Source organism: Canis lupus, chromosome 4, assembly GCF_003254725.2.
Source record: "Canis lupus dingo isolate Sandy chromosome 4, ASM325472v2, whole genome shotgun sequence".
NCBI lineage: Eukaryota > Metazoa > Chordata > Mammalia > Carnivora > Canidae > Canis > Canis lupus.
Window position 1 is genome coordinate 7,246,177 of NC_064246.1, and position 18,823 is coordinate 7,264,999.

The 18,823-nt window shown below is 43.0% G+C and overlaps 1 protein-coding gene across 9 annotated transcripts in view; it reads left to right on the top strand.

Annotated features, from left to right (window-relative positions):
* Positions 1–18,823, top strand: part of SIPA1L2 (signal induced proliferation associated 1 like 2) — a 213,455-nt gene that overhangs the window by 153,533 nt on the left and 41,099 nt on the right. For 7 of the 9 annotated variants that reach the window (XM_049108922.1, XM_025448672.3, XM_025448673.3 and 4 more), the window contains 4 exons: positions 828–1,102; positions 14,367–14,624; positions 16,895–16,990; positions 18,399–18,499. In XM_049108922.1, coding sequence (XP_048964879.1) covers positions 828–1,102; positions 14,367–14,624; positions 16,895–16,990; positions 18,399–18,499 — 730 coding nt within the window. The remainder of the gene's footprint in view (positions 1–827; positions 1,103–14,366; positions 14,625–16,894; positions 16,991–18,398; positions 18,500–18,823) is intronic. The other 2 variants (XM_025448675.3, XM_035715159.2) reach the window with 1 other exon arrangement.

Genomic DNA, 18,823 nt, shown 5'->3' on the forward strand with positions numbered 1-18,823 from the left:
TGGATCCCAGAGGTGAAGAAGAGGTGGCCCCACAGGTGCAGAAGGTCTCTGCTGCCTGCAAGAGTGCCATCCTGCACACTGCCCTTGTCGGCAGATGCCAGGGAGCCTGGGAGGCCTGCCCACATTTGAATTAAACCACCCCACCCCCCCGCCCCCACCCCCGCCAGGCAAGTAGAGGCAGTCCACCCACAGGAGACAGCTTCCCGGAGTACAGACCAGGATATCCCCAGAGAGCACTTGCACTTCTAACATTCTGACTTCTGCTATGGCCTCCTGGGAGCGGCCCTCTGAGTGTTAGCTTGGAAGGGGTGTTGGCCATTTTTTAAGTTGGATGAAATTGTTTAATAGCTTTTAATGTTTAATGGGTGAAACTTGTCATGGTTTCGAAAGAGTCTGTGTTTTCTGCAGTCCGTCTGGAACCATGGGGTTTATATGCTTAAGACCCAAGTCAAAAAAAAAAAAAAAAAAAAGACCCAAGTCAGCTGACATAGGGAAGGGGAGGAAGGAGTTATCAGAACCTGTCTGAAGCTCATGACCTCTGGGGTCAATGGCTTCTAAGAAAAAGCAGAACATCTGTATCAGTAGTATATTTGCCTTTGAAGGTAAAGCCACTGTTTATACTTTTGCTGTTCTCTTTGCGTCCGATGCCACAGTTAATTATGGTGAACTTGGTATTGTGATGTCCTTGGCATGTCACCTGGACTGTTGGAGGACAGGGCTGGGAGGCCTGTGTGTGCATCTCTACCTTGGGATGACGGTGGGGGGTAGTGAGGGGGTGATAGGGGAGGTGCTCCACTGCGGTGTCTCATGATCTCCTTCCCCTTCAGATAGTAACGAGAGGCTGCGAGACCGTGGAAATGACCCTGAGGAGGAACGGGCTGGGCCAGCTTGGGTTCCACGTCAATTTTGAAGGCATTGTTGCGGACGTGGAACCTTTTGGCTTTGCCTGGAAGGCTGGCCTCCGCCAAGGGAGCCGCCTCGTGGAGATCTGCAAAGTGGCTGTGGCCACCCTGACCCATGAGCAGATGATTGACCTGCTCCGAACTTCCGTGACTGTGAAGGTGGTCATTATCCAGCCCCACGATGATGGCTCACCCCGGAGGTAAGTCATGGGAGGCCCTGTGCAGGGCTCGCCCCCTTCTTGGCCTCTGTAGCAAGTGCTGTCCTGGCTGCTCCCACAGGATCCGCAGAAGATGCTGTCAGATGCATCTTTAGCCAAAGTCATTTGGACATCAACCATTAGAGCGATTTAAAGAAAGCTTTAAAAAAGTTATTAGTGTATAATAAATGATCAGTTACAATTTTCTAAGCAATTTCTAGGGACATTGACCATGTAAAAGCTGAGATCTTCCAAACTAAGGAGCAAGAGCACTCTGCTTGGTTCACCTGGACTGCTGAGATTCATGTCTAAGAGGAAATATTCTTTTTATTTTTTAAGATTTTATTTATTTATTCATGAGAGACACAGAGAGAGGGGCAGAGACATAGGCAGAGGGAGAAGCAGGCTCCATGCAGGGAGTCCGATGTGGGACTCGATCCCGGGACTCCAGGATCACGCCCTGAGCTGAAGGCAGGCGCTTAACCGCTGAGCCACCCAGGGATCCCTAAGAGGAAATATTCTTTATCATGGCTCCACCCTTAGCAAGTTAAATACTCTGCACTGCTAGAGTTCCTTTCTATAACGCAAGCTCAATGATTATTAACAGGATACGTAAGAGATCAGTACTGTATGTCAGAAGGAGTGGTGGACCATGAGATACACTCTGTGAAATGACTTCTCCATTCTAGTTGAACTGGTTTAGGACATTCTTGTAAGCCATCACGAGAAACCTATGCAAAGAAACTCAGAGGTAGATGGGTGAAAAGTAGGAAGAGAATGGAATTAGTGGGAGATATTTTCCTTTTTTTTTTTTTTTTTTTTTTTTGAGAGAGAGAGAGGAGAGGAGAGAGGTAGAAAGAGAGAGACAAGAAGACTCCATGCTGAGCAGGGAGCATGATGCAGGGCTCCATACCAGGACCCTGGGATCATGATCTGAAGTGAAGGCTTAACCCATGAAGCCACCCAGGTGCCCCAGTAGTGTTCCACTGTTAATAGAAAATAATCGTGCTCAACATCAAGATCTTAGGCCAAAGGGGAACAAAAGCCAATTAAGAATAAGCCATCCATCTGGCTGTGGCCCTCTGTTATGCTGTAGAGTGTCTGGTAGTAGAAGCCAGTGTGCATTCTCTCCCTAGCTCAAAAGGAGTTCCTACAGGCCTCCTTCCAGGCTCTGGCTTTTGAGAGATAGGCATGCTTGGAATCCAGGCCTTAGCTGTGTGATTTTGGGTCATGCCCATGCTCTCTCTAAGCCTTACTGTCTCTCCGTGAGATGTGAATTAAAATATTGCCTATCTCAGACTTCTTTTATTTTTTTTATTTATTTTTTCCTTTTTATTTGTTGAAGTTCGATTTGCCAACATACAGTATAACACCCAGTGATCATCCCATCAAGTCCCCTCAGACTACTTTTATAAAGATTAAGTAAGAATGATACATATAAAGCACATAGCATGATCAGAACTGCACACATTTTAGTTACTAAAAAAATTTTAAAAATTTAGGATATTTGTGTGAGTTTTTTCATGCTCTAAAAGAAATTCTTATTATTCCAAGATAGCAAGATGACTGCCCACTTTCTAGATGTACTTCCATGGTAACTGAGATCATTCTTTGTACTTTGTGTCCTTACTTCATTCTGTGAACCAGCGCTGTCCAACTGCAGCTTCTGCGATGATCATGTTCCATATCTGCACTCTCTGAAAGAATGGCCACTAGCCACATGCACTTATCACACACTTGAGCTAGTGCTACTAAGAAAGCGAATTTTTCATTTCAGTTGATTTACATGGCCACCTGTGGCTAGTGGCTACCATTTTTTGGCTAGATCAGCCTTAAACCATGGCCTTTTTTAGAACACAGACCAGAGACATACTGTATACCTTCCTTCCTGGTTAGCATGCAGACTTTGCAAAAGTCTGTTTCTGTTGAATTTCTTACCACTTAAAAAAAATAAAAATAAAAATAAAATAAAATAAAATAAAATAAACTTCTTACCACTTGTTACCTGCCTGACTTTCTGTGGGTTTGTTTCCTATATCTACCCAGTAGTTTTATAAAATAAAGTTCTAATGAGCTGAAATTCTTCTTGAGAGTAGCAGGTGTATGTCACGGGAAATATCCAGGATGCTTCTTGTTGCCTTGCCAGGTTCTGTCCTGTTCAGTCTGTTTGCTTTCTGAGAATCCCCTGAATCACACATAGTAGTATGAGTGCAAAGAAATCAAAGACAAACTATTTTATTAAAAAATGAGACTTGGAAATAATAAAAGGCAAGTCTTTAGACCTTTGAAGCTACAATATTGTGTAAGTGAAGTGTTTTAAAATAAAATTTAAGCCAGTTGCCAGAAATTTTTCCATATAAAGTTCTTTCTTCCTTTGATGGAAATACAGATTTATAAATCTGGTAAGTATCTGTCTTAGAGGTTGATTACTGCTATAGAGTTAGACAGAAAAAGTTGCCATATTCACCTTTTGAGTTAAAAAATGACATTTCTTGGGAAACCTGGGTAGCTCAGTCGGTTAAGCATCTGCCTTCAGCTCAGGTCATGGTCTTGGGGTCCTGGTAACAAGTCCTGCATCAGAATCCTTGCTCAGCAGGAATCCTGCTTCTCTCTTTGCCTGCTGCTTCCCCTACTTGTGTGCTCGCTCTCTCGATCTCTTTCTTGATCCCTCTCTCTTTCTCTCTGACAAATAAAATATATTTTTAAAAAATGACATTTCTTATCTATTTATAATTCTGACCTCCTGCTGCTCAGTAGAATTTTTTTTAAACTTTTCAAGAGCTCTGGTTAATGAAGATGTTGAAGTTATTATGTTTGGTATTTAGAACGTATGATTTAGAAGAATATAATTTCCTGAGAAGTACTGAATTATTTCTCAGCTCAAACAAACAAACACTACCATTTAAAAGTTCCGGCTGGGGCAGCCCCGGTGGTACAGCAGTTTAGCGCCTGCCTTCAGCCCCGGGGTGTGATCCTGGAGACCCGGGATCGAGTCCCACGTCAGGCTCCCTGCATGGAGCCTGCTTCTCCCTCTGCCTGTGTCTCTGCTTCTGTGTGTGTGTGTGTGTGTGTGTGTGTCTCATGAATAAATAAAATCTTAAAAAAAATAATAATTAAAAAGTACAAAAATAAAAATGGCTGTTACTTTTCTATCCAAGGACATGTTTTCTGCCTTGGTCTGCACATAATGAATTCTTTGTTTTAAATGCAAATGTTTTTATTAAAGCTATTCAAGGTATTTACAGATTTTGTCTTTGTTTCCTCAGAGTCTCATTAATGTCATTTCCTGAAGATACAGACTTCTCTCCTGATTGATCTGGAATCACTGTCTCATGTATTTTTACCTTAGTCAGGGTCAGAATGAGCTGTTTGCCTGGTAGTGACACCCCGCCTGCCCCTCGCCCCCATTTCTGCAAGTCACGAAGGTTTAAAGCCTCGTGTTTGTTATTTCAGATTCTTTCCATCCAGTCTTCCAATTTTGTGGGAATTTGAATCTCAGTTTTTAAGTCCATATTTTTGTTAGTTTGGGATTCGTGTTCTGCCTGTAACTGCCTGGGCTCCCTGATCAAAGTACTTGCCACGTCTGGTGGCTTCGCGTAACAAGAAGTGATCCTTGGAGTAACAGCCCTTTGCTTCAGACCGCAAAACAAGGATGAACGTCATTTTAAATTTCATCTGTGCTCCAGCAAGTTTAGCCTCTATGTTATTAGATTTTTTTAAGGAACAGTTTTGGGATGGGTGGGCAGGGGGGCATTATAGGGGAAATGGATAGCCCCTTCGCTCATTTAAAAAATTAAAGTACAAAACTTGTAAGTGAAACATCGCTTAGTGCCATTTCTCCTTAGCAAAATATACAAGGATCTTCCACAAACTAAAGCTACATGTGTGATTTGTGGCATGGATAATTACTGCCATCTTTTTCACACACTGTTCAGAGTGCTTGTCAGGGAGGGGCAGAAAAAAGAAGACGTTAATTTAGATGCATGTGTGTGTGCCTGTGGGCGCACGCGTCTATGTGTGTGCGTGTGTGCACGTGGATGTGTTTGTGCGCACGTGTGTGTTGATTTCTAATGTAAGACCCATAGGACTACAAAAACAGACAAATCAATGAATGGCAAAGATACTTCAGTCTTTGTCAGCATCACGAATGATAGAGTGAAAAATGCTCCGATTCATTTTTGCCATTGATCAGCTGGATTTTCTCCAGCAGGACCTTAGTGGGGAATGACTCGCCTCCAGACTGTCTGTTGCCATCAGCAGTAGGATAGGCCTGTCCGCTAATAGACTTAATTCTGATTGTTCACAGGTCAGGAGGTGGTTGCTCATGACTCAGAAGCTGCTGGATTAAATGAAGTCTTTAGTTGGGAAAGTATTTATCAAAAGCTTCCCCCAACATTTTGAAGTCCTGTTCTCCAGCCTCGAGGTGATGGTAATTCGGCTGTCCCTCAGCTTGAAAGGAAGGCAGATCCGTTTTCCCTTTCCCTTGTGGAGATCCAGAGTATACTGAGTGAGGAGGATCCCTTCGGGAATGCTTATTAACTGATGTCGTGCTGGGGTTAGACCGGGAGCAAATTCACATAGACGGGGAATGAGTGGCAAGAAGCAGTTGGGGAATAGCACTCTTCAAATGAAAATGAGGTTTTAAAGAGAGGAGGGTTATTTCCCAAGCAGACATCTCTGTGGCAGAGATGAAGAAGACTTGGCTGAAGATGCTTCATTAAGCTCTAACTTGGTTTTGCAAGGGATCACATTGCCCCAGCTCCTAGCCTTCAAAGGTGACTGACACTCTATCACTGTCATTTTAAGGCAAGCACATCAATTTAAAAGCCCGATATAAAGGCAATAACAACTCATCAGAATTATGCATGAGTTGTTATACAATGTGAGTGATGCAGTAAATATGTCCAATAAACGTGGAAATGAAATTCCTTGCTGTGGCGCTTCTGTTTGGGGTGATTTTTCATACTTTGTTGACATACCATCCCAGGCATATTTTTCTATATAATGTGAAACAGTGGAAATTGTCTCATGTCGTCTTGAACCTAAATTGTTATTCTCTCATCATTCTTCTGAAGCTTTATGCTCATTTTATAAATTTATTTTAATTTAAGCTCATTCTATAAATGGAAGCTTTACATTTTTCTGCTGTGCTGCTGGTTGCCAGACCATTCCACTCCCTGAAGTACCCACAAGAAGATGTAGAAATAGAAATAAGAAGGAAAACTCAGTTTTTTTCATGTTAGCAGTTTGGGGAGATAGAGATAAAAATATATAGTGTAGATGGTGAGTTGAGATCTGGACCTTTGTGGTTTTTAGAATAGAATTCCAACTTATTTGTGTGGATAAGAAAAATCAGTTACGTTTGGTACTTTTTTTTAAGATTTTACTTATTTATTTGAGTGAGAAAGATAGTGAGAAAGAGCATAAGCAGTGGGGAGGGACAGAGGAGAGGGAAAGGGAGAAGCAGACTCCCCGCTGAGCAGGGAGCCTGACATGGGGCTGGATCCCAGGACCCTGGGATCACAGCCTGAGCCCAAGGCAGATGCTCAACCACTGAGCCACCCAGCTGCTCCACATTTAGTATTGTCTTATGGGTGCCCTCCAGGAATGAATTTTCAGTGTAAACTGAGAGATTCTGCATCCTCTGCCCCATCCCTCCAACTTAAAGTTCGTATTTTTCTCTCCCCCCTTGAAGTAAGAGCTTTGCATTACAGAAGTAACAAAAAGGTGGTGGCCTTGTGTTTACTCATTCCATCTTTTCTTTCACCCTTAGCTGGTTTGTGCCACAAACTGTGCTAGATACTGAAGTGGTGGGAATGACGAGGAAAGATGTCATCCTTATTTCCTTGAAGTCTTTTTTTTTTTTTTTTCCTACTTGGCATTCTAAAATAGAGGTCTTCCCAACAAAAGTGTATTTCTCAAACTATAGCAATAATTTATTACTTGATACTTAGTAGCTCAGTACAGAAAATGCTTCACCCTCTCCAGTCAATAATTGACACTTTTGGTGCGCCTGTGTTTTTGTTTTGTTTTGTTTTGTTTTTTTAGCAGTTTGAAATGTTGTGATGCCAGTGACATTGTAACAGGAGCACAGAAGGTGACAAATAGGTGCAAGCATGACAAAGGACAAGGACACTGCGTAAGAATAATGGACAGCCAGTGGGTCTTCTTTTTCATGGAAATACATTCCTCAAAAATCAGGCATCACATAGCTATTGAGAATCTTCTGTGTTTGACTTTGAAGGATGTACTGCAATAAAACATTGTTCCTGGTCTCAAGCTTCCTAAGGAAAAAAAAAAAAAGGAAGGATGTTGGCTTCCTGAAGAACTTTCTGAGCCCTTGTTTTAAGTTGAATGATGTACTGAGTACACAGTAGGTGAAGATTCAGTTGCCCGTGTCTGGTGAGGAAGGAGAGGGGTGCAAGCTGATGAATTATTCAATTCCATATAGCCTTACTTCCCATTTAGTAGGACACACACCCTTTCAATTTGACCTTTATTCAAAGGGCTTGGTCAAGTAGGTTTATGGTCTAGATAGGTCTTTTTCTATGTATTGCCTAGATGTCTATTTCTGTATAAATTAAGGAAATACGTAGAAGAGTGCATTAATGTTTCATGTAGTACCTATTTCATATATGACACTGCCCTAACCTTTACAGTAAGTTATTCTGTGTGGTTATCTCCCCATTGGAAGCTTTTGATTTTTTCTATGCAACAGAAAGAAAGAGTTTGTGATTTAAGTGAATGAGCATCAATTACCCCTGTCACCTTGTTGGATGATTTGGAAAGAGTCTTTTAGCTATTAGCAGGCTATTAGCATAACAGACATTAAAATGATTAAAATATCAGTGATTACTTCAATCCCTAGGGCTATAAAAAGGTTCTTTTACAAAGTGCATAATATAAAAGAAGCAGGTAGTTCATTTGAGGGGATCTATCTGCCTTTGTTCCCAAAGATTCTCTTAGCTCCTCCTGGAAACTGTGACATGATGTGGGCCACATTACTGTTCTGACAGTTTTCTGATGGGATGGTGAAGTGTTTTGGAATGAGTGCTGAGCTAGGAGTCCGGGTTCTGGTGTGAACCTGTCCCTGATTGGCTGTGTGGGTTTTCCAACCTGTCTGAGCCTTCTTCTGAAAGTGGGAGATTTCCTTTGTATTACTTCAGACATTTTTGTGAAACTGAAATGCTATGATGTGTCTGGAAAACTGGGAAGTGCCACACAAGGTGAGCGGGGGATTGGAAGTCAAGAATAAGCATTGCAGTATGTTGTAAGGCTTTATGTTAGATTATTGGGTTCAGTTAAAGGTTCTCTGTGATGCAGCCAAGAAAAGTAAAACCAATAGGCAGTTTCAGAGTACAGTAAATGCAAGTCACAATTATGTGATTAAGCCCTTGCTGCACGGTCCACGGCTTACAGGTCCAGGAGTGAACTTATCTAACTGCCTTTTTCTTGTTTCTTTCTTTCTTATTCTTTTTTTTTTTTTTTTTTGTAAAATATAACTTGTTTCTTTCAGTCTTCTCAGTCTTCTAGGTTTTTGGTTTCATTTTGCCATCCTTCAAAAGCATTTTCCCTATTTGCATCCGTTAGAAATCTTCCCCCTTCTTAGTTTTGAAGTGGCTTAAACTCATGTGTCTACTTTTATGTAAGATGGAAAGAAAAAGGAACAGGATAATGATGAATTGTTCTATAAGTGAAGGCACATAAAGGGAATCTTACAGCTCTAAAATTTTCTGCAATTCTGATTGTTAAATGAGCTTTACTATTCCATAGTTCTAGAAATCTACATATTATCTGGAAAGAACTTTCGTGAACATTTAGGCACCTCTCAGTCTTTATTTAATATTAGCTTCTTCTGTTTTATCAATGGAAAAAAATAGTAGTATCTATTTGTAACTGACTTATTTCTTGTGAAGCCAACACTTTGGAAAGCTTATACACTTCCTATGATTTAACATGGATCTAAAGAGAGTGTGCTGTTTCTAAGCTACACGTTGACAGCTCTGGGTTTTGAGCCAAGAGCCCAAACTGTCTCTTTAATGCAGAACAGTTTGATTCCTGGGGAGGGTCCCTGCTGCCCTGCTGGGGATGGGTAGAGAAAACTGCTATGGCCTGGCTGGGTGGAGCCATCCTTGATGGCCCTGATGGTCAGGCTCGAAGGTAACAGTGATCCTTCAGAACTTCAGCCTGGCCAGTGGTGATTGATTCTACTTTCAAGTGCTCAAATGATTGACGGATAACGGGGCGTTCTTCCAGGAAACCAGTGGTGTCATTTTAAGGAAGTTGGTCTTGGGAGAGCAAATGCCCACTTGGGGACCTTGCAGAGTGTCTCTCTAGTTAGGGATGATGCATAAGTACAGTGCTTGGCAGTGTAGGCGGGTGCCTGTAACGGTGACCTGGAGCAGGAACCATCTCTGTGTTGCTCTAGAACCCTGCTCGTAGGAAACCTCTTCAGGCAGCTTGAAGCAGGGAAAACAACGATCAGTGAGGGTACAGCGAAGTTAACGAGTGTCCCTTGTCCAGGAATAGCCATCCCAGAAAGTCTACCAGGCTAAGTTCAGAGGGACAAGTAGTAGTGTTTTGCAGAATAAAGCAGTAAAATGTAAGATGCTCTGAGGGTGCCAACAAATGGACCTGCTTGTCAGTTTTATAGTTTCTGTAATATTGCACGTTCAGTGAGCACATTTTTATGACCACTTTGGTCTACAGAATGTTTTGCCTTCCTTCTAATACTACAGAGTAGTAGTAGACCCGGAGAAATTATTGGCTAGACAAGCCATGTTAAGAATTATATGTATTTTTAACCCTGAACCAGAGTGTATATTGATCTCTACCTGGCATGTTAATTAGAAGCATAAGTAGGTGACAGATTCATTTGGTATTAAGCAAAGAGGAAATCCATATGCTTACATGGAAGTGTCCCCACAGCCTTCTCTAACGTCTTTGAATGTCTTCTTTGGGCAAGCAAACTGTGAAAAGTGTGCTAGAAGCTAGAGACACACAGTTCATGTCTGTGGACTTGATTTGATGTATGTCAAAAGGAAGCTGAGAGCATTTTTCTGTGAAGTCTGAATTTGTATACTAATGCAAGGAAGCTAAAGGCTTTCTTTAAAAATTTTCAATTATACCCAACATTAGCAGCTCACTCTTTGGGGGAATGTCTTTTTGTGCTAGGTGTTTTGGCATTTGGTCACTTTGAGTTTCTGTGGGTCTACCTAGTGTTCAGAAATCTTTACCGTGCGCTCCTTCAGGGCAGCACCAGGCTTGATGCTCTCTCCCGAGGAGCGGAGATTTCTCACCTGATGTCCTTGCACTGTAGCTATCCATGGAGACAAAGAGGAGTGTGTGCAGAGACAGGTGCAGGTGGGGATGAGTTTCTCAGACTCGCTGCAGCAGGAGGACCTCTGCTGTAGGTTAATTGGCAATTCTTATTTTAGACCACTCCTTATTTCCCTAAAAGTTGGTTGAATTTTCTATACGTGTCCTTCCAGACATTTCTTAGAGCAGAACTATATTTGACTAGGTTTGCTGGAATGTTAAAATTAGTGGTTTTTATTCGATGATTGAGTCCTAGAAGTAAACAAAGCAGAAACCTAGTTTATAAGAGTAGTTGCCATAGAAGTGTCACATACTAACAAAATTAATTTTGATTTTCACATAAAGCCATTCTTTTGAAAAAAGCTGATCTTTATTAGAGCCAGAGAATGCCAGTTTTTACTATTAAGTAGATCATTTACATATGACTTTGTGCAAGAGGTTGAAAATAAAATAATTCCACCGAGTCTCCCCTCGAGCTCATGCATTCACACACGTTTTTGTCATCACTCTCTAAAATATTACTCATGATTATGCATTTATATAATGTTTTTCCTTACAGATTTAAGCTAAATTACAATGTCTTATTAAAGGCTACAGTCTACGAGCATGAATTAAATATTCCACACACCTCCATCATCTGTCTTGTCTTTGCTTTTTCTTCCTTTTAAGCCTAGCCCAGTAAAGTTGGAGCCCAGACAGGCACTGGAAATACCCTTTGCCCTTTGGTCCACAAGATTCAAGGTTTCATGTTCCTTCCATTCAAATACAACCCCAGGACCTGTAACCTGGGTAGGTCTCCTTCCTTTGAGGATTCCCTAACCTGTACTCTTCGGGCAACTGCAAGCTTTGAGACCAAAGCCTGGGGGTTCATTTGAATATCCAGTGACTTCCTTAGAGCACCAGGTTGGGTAGAAGACAAGAGTAGGTTTTATCCATATTCTGATATTACTCTCCTGTCCCACCTTCATGATTTTGAATTAGGTTGTTGGTCATGGATGAATCAGTAGTCCCAGGAGATGTGTCATCTAGTTAATGAGAAAAACACCTGGAAACAGTACAAGTCCATGAGTGAAAGTTGGAGAACCTTGACATTTTATAAAATAATAATTGTAATAATAATAATAATAATAATAATAATAACAACAATAGCCATGTGATCCAGTATAAATTTGGGCTTATCAGACTTGACCAATCATTTAGCTAACCCATTTCTGAAATTCAGGGTAATTTAAACTCACCTAGGTAAGAGATTAATTTTGCTTTGGGGAAAGGAGAGTTAAAAGATAAAGTAAAAGTTTACCAAAACAGGCGTGAGTATCTTTTTTGGACAGGTTATTCAGTCTACTTCTGTTCTCAGAGGGTAGCACCAACTATCTGTTTGGTTTCCCAAGCCAGAAAGCAGGCTGTTGTTCTAGTCCTACCTGTCTCTTCATCCCAAGATCCCAAGTACTGTTGGGTTGACGGGTAGGAGGCAACCTTCATCCAGGATTGTTGTTGAGAAAAAATGAAGCTGTTCTGTGCCTTGGCCCTTTTTGTGAGGCCAGCCCCACCTTCCTGTCCTGCGAGAAGCTCAGGATCTCTTCTGTAACCCAAGAGTTCGAGTTCCACATGATGTCTGAAAAAAACCTTATTGAAGTATGAGTGACATAACAAAGGTACACACATCTAATGCACAAAGCTTAGTGAGTTTGGAGATACTTATCTCCCATGAAACCATGCCCATGCCCATGAAACCATCACCCTAATCACCATAAATGTACCCATCACCTCCAAACATTTCTTCCCATGGCTACGTATGTACGTATGTGTCTTTTGACGTAGACCTTTCTTCATTCGTTGCATTGGGCAGTCTGTGGACTTTTTACTCTTTTTTTTTTTTTTTTTTTTTTTTTTTTTTAGTTTACTCATGAGTGAGACAGAGAGTCAGAGACACAGGCAGAGGGAGAAGCAGGCTCCACACAGGGAACCCGACACAGGACCCGATCCCAGGTCTCCAGGATCACACCCTGGGCCAAGGGCAGCGCCAAACTGCTGAGCCACCCAGGCTGCCCTTTACTCTGGTTTTTATGAATCTTTTAGTTCTGGAGATTTTCCTGTATTGTTTCTTAATCTCGTCCCCATGTTTTTCCCTTTCTCTTCTTTCTGGTACTTCTGTTAGGTAGACTTTAGACTTCTTAGATTGAACTTTAATTTCCATGTGCTTATTCTTGTATAACAGTAGAGTTCGTCAATTTAGCTTAGTCTTTTTGGACTTTTTTAGTTTGAATTTTAGCTATCATGTTTTTCAATTTCAAAAGTTCCTTTTTCTGTAAGGAAATGGTTGGTGAGCCTCACTGCAGAGTGATTGGATGGCTTACATCTCATTCCATTTCATTGTCTTTTCTCTAGAGGAAGATTCTGTTTGTCTTTGTGGGGTGATCATTCTGAAGCTAGGTTTGAAGGAAGGAGAAATGACTCTAGGTCTCATTTTCCAGTGAGACTTCTGCTTAACCTTTTGTTTTTGGCCATGCTGTCCTCTGTGACTGGAGTTTGGATCCTTCAGGTGGAGTTCCCTGGACCATTGTTCTTGCCTTTTAGAGGCAGGAGTGGTTAGCATGTGACTGGACCCGGTGCTGTGTGGTGCTAATGGTGCCCAGGCTCAAAATTCTCTTGGTTCTCTCTTTTCTAAACCACCCCTTCCTCTGAAGACTTCTCTTTCACTTTTATCTCCTGCACTGAGTGCCTGGAACTTCCTGTCCCTGGGCGTGCTCAGGGTCATGCCAAGGGAATGGTCTCATTTCTCCTTGTCTCCCTCTGCACACTCTTGGGTTTTGCCTTCCTCTGCTGAACCATCAGCACTATTCCATTTGCCTTCCATCTGTGATTGCTGTGGTTTAGAGTTTCAGCTGTCTCAAATTTGGTAGATGGTCAAGTTTGTTTCTTGTTCTCTTCGTTCTTATATAATGATTTTGATAAGAGGCTGAAATGTTCCTCTACCATCTTGAGAATTGAAGTTTCCTTTTTAAAGAACCACATCTTCCTCTAGTAGATGTCTCGGAGAGGGTGAGATGGGTGGGATGTAGAATATTAGCAAGTTTCTATATTGACTCTAGAATGTCCGGGAAAGGCACTGGCTTTACCAACACGGTAAACTGAGGTGATTTGCCCTGGTGCTCAGATTTAAAACTTAACCTTGTCTCCTGCGTCCTTGCCATACTGCACAGGTTAGTTTCACAGACTAACTCTGGTCAAGTTGATATTATTTGTGCTGTGTAATTAATGAGAAACTTGAGAAATGTCTGGCATAAACCACAGTTTGAGACTAACAGGTCTTCCGTTCCTGACTGGTCACTTGAGTACGTGAGAGGGCACCCCAGCGGGTAGCATCTGGGGGACTGTAATAATGCTAGTTTAAGAGAGTGACTATGGTAACTAAGAACCCCACTTTGACAGGATGGGCACTCATGTTTCCTCTTGACTGTGACAGCTTATTAGTTTTGTTCTTCACTTTTCTCAGACTCACTAGAAAAGCTGACATGTGACTAATTCCTACGTAATGTAACTGTACTTCTTTTGAATCTGTTCAGATTGTATATGAGGCATTTTTAATCTGTTAAAGTTTGTTTATTGCCCGCGTTTCAGTGTGCAAGAATTCACATATGCAAATGGTTAAAGATGTTTTCGGGTCTAAGAAGTAAGCAAACAACCTAGAAAGACAGGATATATGCACATAATGCCTAAGGCGATATCGGTCAGATAACCAGAGCCACAAGCGTGATGCTGGATGCTACTGGTTCATACTGGATCATAGACAGGGCCTCCATATGCCCTCCCGTAAGACAGAGCCCCCATACCCCAGGGATGTTCCTGAGGGCAGGTGGCTCTGCTCCATCATCTGGAAGCCACTAGCAGCCTCGCGGATGGCTTGGCATGGAGCCTCCCTACTTACCTGCTCTTCTCCGCCCAACAGAGGGTGTTCAGAGCTCTGTCGCATCCCCATGGTGGAGTACAAACTGGACAGTGAAGGCACCCCGTGCGAGTACAAAACCCCCTTCCGGAGGAATACCACGTGGCACCGCGTGCCCACCCCGGCCCTGCAGCCCCTGTCCCGGGCCTCCCCCGTGCCCGGCACGCCCGACCGACTGCAGTGCCAGCAGCTGCTCCAGCAGGCCCAGGCTGCCATCCCTCGAAGCACCTCCTTCGACCGGAAGCTGCCCGACGGCACGAGGTAAGGCTGGCGTCTTTCCTCCAGGACTCGGATTAGAACTTGATGTTGTGTGTGTTGAGGGGGGCGGGGAGCAGACTTTTCTATTTGGCTTATTTCTGAGTTAGCTTATTCTGAACAAGTTGGCAGGCAGGGCCACAGGGATCTGTCCACCCCTGCCCAGTGGTGGTGCTGCTGATAACCTGCAGGTCCTACCCCAGACTCACCCACCAGGGCCTCGGCTTTCCCTCTCCTGGTGACCTGCCTCCCTAAACCATCTTGGGCAAGGTATCCGAGATGGGATTCTTCATGAGCCTCTAGATAAGTGCAAGCAGCTTTGAATATAAAGAAAACTACAAAATCAGTGACTAAATCCCATCATCCTAATGTGTATATTTTAAGAGGTCCAAGATCATTAGCATTTCTTTCCTTTTTTTTTCTTATTTTAAGCAAACTGAAATAATTTTAAAATTGATTTTTTTAAAGATTTTATTTATTTATTCACGATAGACCTAGAGAGAGAGAAAGAGAAAGAGAGAGAGGCAGAGACACAGGCAGAGGGAGAAGCAGGCTCCATGCATGGAGCCCAACGCAGGACTCGATCCCGGCACTCCAGGATCATGCCCTGGGCCAAAGGCAGGCGCTAAACCGCTGAGCCACCCAGGGAACCCCTAAAATTGATTTTTTAAGATGTATTTATTTATTTGAGAGAGAGTGGGGAGATGGGCAGAGGCAGAGAATCTTAAGCAGAGTGTCCGCCAAGCAGGGAACCTGACACAGGGCTCAGTCTCGTGACCCTGAGATCATAACCTGAGCCTAAACCAAGAGTCAGACGCTTAACTGACTGAAACAACACTTAGGCGCCCCCAAAATTAACTTTTGAATGAGAGGGGATCCCTGGGTGGCGCAGCGGTTGGGCGCCTGCCTTTGGCCCAGGGCGCGATCCTGGTGACCCAGATCAAGTCCCACGTTGGGCTCCCAGTGCATGGAGCCTGCTTCTCCCTCTGCCTGTGTCTCTGCCTCTCTCTCTCTCTCTGTGACTATCATAAATGAATAAAAATTAAAAAAAAATTTTTTTGAATGAGAGAATGCACTTTTTTAAAAGTGCATCTATGGCATTAGAAGCTGGTGAGAATTTTTGGTTGCATAATTCCCATTATGGTAGTTTTAAGTGAACAAAATGGTAAACTTGTTTGGTTTCATAACTTATGGGCCATAGAGATGCCATGAGTTTCCTCAAAGTGGTTTGCCAGGCTCTGGTCTAATAGAGCTTTGGAAGCAAGGATGCTGAGCCAGGCTGCTTACCTGATGTGTATATGTTCACCTCGGCTATTACTCATCCTCTCCTACCTCTGATTTCCTCATCTGAAAAATAAAAATGATAGAGACCTCTTCAGGGCATTATGAAGATGGACTCAGTCAATATTTGCAAACTGCTTAGAACCATTCCTGGCACGTAGGAAGCCTATATAAGTATTACTGATAATTAGTAAGATTACAACATGAGGCCTTTCTCTGCTTTTTCCAGTTCATTCTTTCCAGGTTGAATGCAGGAAAAGTGTTCAGTTTGACATTAAATTATCTTGGCTCTGGCTCTCTGTACTCAGAGATCTGCTGAGTTTATAAACTCCCCATATTCATAGGAGCACACATAGATAGCCCAGGTGAAAGGGAAGTGGTCTGCAGAGCCTCCCTTGGTAAAGTAATGTTTAGTAAATTCTAGGTGTGGGGGGGAGGGGGACCTGGAGGGTTCTAGCAGCAAAATAGAAACTTGGCAAGCACGTCTTTATCAAATGACTTCTCTTGAGTATTACTTATTTTTGTGTGTCTGAAATAAATAGGATTGCATCCAATAGATGTGTGAAAATAAATGGTTTTGACAAATGTAGGGTTCTCTCTCTGTGTAGGTTTTAAATACAGGACCAGAACGTGCCTTGCATTAAGTTTCATAGAACAAGTAGTAGTAATGTTTTCGTAATTCTGTATTCTTGGGGGTTCTCTTGCCATTCTTCCATATTTCACTAGAATCATTACTGTGCTTTATATCTTCAGATAGTGAAGGCTTATTCCTGCCACCTCTCTTTCCTGTAATAAACTGCCAGCCATGAGCCACCCGATGTCTCTGGCATCACCAGTTCTTGGCTTATTTGTCCACATTTCATTCTGTTTCACACTGCAATGTGTATTTCTTCCTTTTCTTTGTCATCTAAAATGAGTTTATTTGTAAAACAAAAGGAGCCAGATCCTGATGTTGGTGCTCTGCAGATACCTCAGTGCCCTGTTAATAATTCTAGTCAACATTTCAGAAGTTCACCCAGCAACCAGTCATCCTCCAGTGACCCTGGGCCTGGCGGCAGCGGACCCTGGAGACCTCAAACAACATATGACGGGTACTACTTGGTCTTGCCCCATTGCTGGCCCCTGGGTGGGACATGTTCAGTATTGTGCACGGAAGCATTTACTGTGTGCCTGCTGTACACAAGGCTATTTGGGGGATATAAAAATGCCAGGTGGGATTTTAATGTTTTTTCATTTTAACAAGGAAAGTTTCTCTGAAAATTAAGGATTTGGGGACTCTACAGGCAATAGCTTTTGGGACTTTTATTCTCGCTTAAATTGCTGTCGAGGAGTCAGTTCACAGCCTCTGTTGAAAGTGCGTCTTCTCCACAACACAGTCCCAAATCAGGGAAGGCAGGTTTAGCATTTGGCCATCTTTTCCTGCCTCCTGTTTGAGAACAGCGGAAGGGTGCCTCACACATCAGGCTGAGGACTGTCCCTCATAGTGTGTGTGTGACATCCGAGAGCAGGTCAAGTAGAGCCCAGGGACACCTGGGAACACAGAGATGCTAAATTGACAGAGAAACTCGGGAGAGGAAGCAGATCAGGATGGTACTCCTGGCAATATCTTTTGCCTTTATTGCTTTTAATGGAGTCTGAAGACAGGAGAATGAATGGCCAAGTCAGACGGGAAGGGTCTCCCTGGGGGAGCAGCAGCTTTCTGCTACTGCTCTCACAGGGTCAGAGGGAAATGTCTCTCCCTGGAATCCACTGCCTTCTGTTCTAGGCTTAGAAGAAGACATTTGCCATCAGAGTTACATGCCTTCCCTATTACATGCCTTCCCTACCTTTAGGCAATAGATGGAGTCCTTAAAAAGAACTTAAAGAAATGTTTCTCAATTGAGTCACATTTGAAAAGTAGAGAAGATTTGTTTTAATCAATGGAAAAGCCATTTCTGGCTTTTTCTGCAAACCAGGATCTGTCACTGAATTCTACAAATAAAAATGGCTTTGTAATATGAAGAGGTTTCCTGGGCTTTATTTCTTTTGTAAGATTATATTGTCATATTTGGAGTTTTCATAAAACAGACTCCACCTAGATATAGTCTGGAGCCAATCAGTCTTATTACTTTCCTTAAAAATTTTGATTTAAAGAAGTTTCAGTGCCATATATTCTCAGCACAAGAAAAAAAATGAAAACGAAAGCAGTGAGCTCCTCCTTAGCTTACTGGGGACAGGTTTTCTGACCCTGGACAGTCCTCCAGCCTCCTGGCATTGGCAGCCCTTTTGTGTCTGTAAACGGCTGTCATCCAGGTGCCTCTGTTAAGCCAGTGGTGAAACAAGAGTCCTCGATTCCAGGTGCTTGAAGCTTCTCTGGCCAGCAGACAGGGGCACTCCAGTTTGCCAGGAGCTGACTTCCAATAAGGGGTTTCCCCAGGATTGCCTGCTCAGGAGCAGCACACACGGGATGTGCCAGGGGGTGCCTGGTCAGCAGGCCACTCAGCTCTGTGCTCTTTGCAGGTGCCAGTCTCCTCTGCTGCTCGAGCACCAGGGCACAGGCCCTTTGGAGTGTGAAGGAGCCAGGGAACGGGAGGACACGCTGGAAGGAAGCAGGCACCTGGGTAAGGAGAAACCTCCACACCCTACCACCCTGCTCCCCCTTTCCTGCCATCCCTCATTCATTCATTCATTCGTGTGTTCAAACCACTTGGTACAACATGCCAGTGTGGTCTACTATGTCTCCCAATGTCACAGGGGACACAGTCATAGATGATTGTACTTGAGGTGCCCACAGACATGGAACGTTAACTTTATGGTAGTTGTTCCATGTACTCTTAGAGTGTATCCACCGCTGAGACCAGAAAGTTCCAGAACCACAGTCCTGTTCATTTTCACAAACCATTTTGTTTGGCTTCTGGGTTTGCTTTGCTCTTTTGTCAACACTG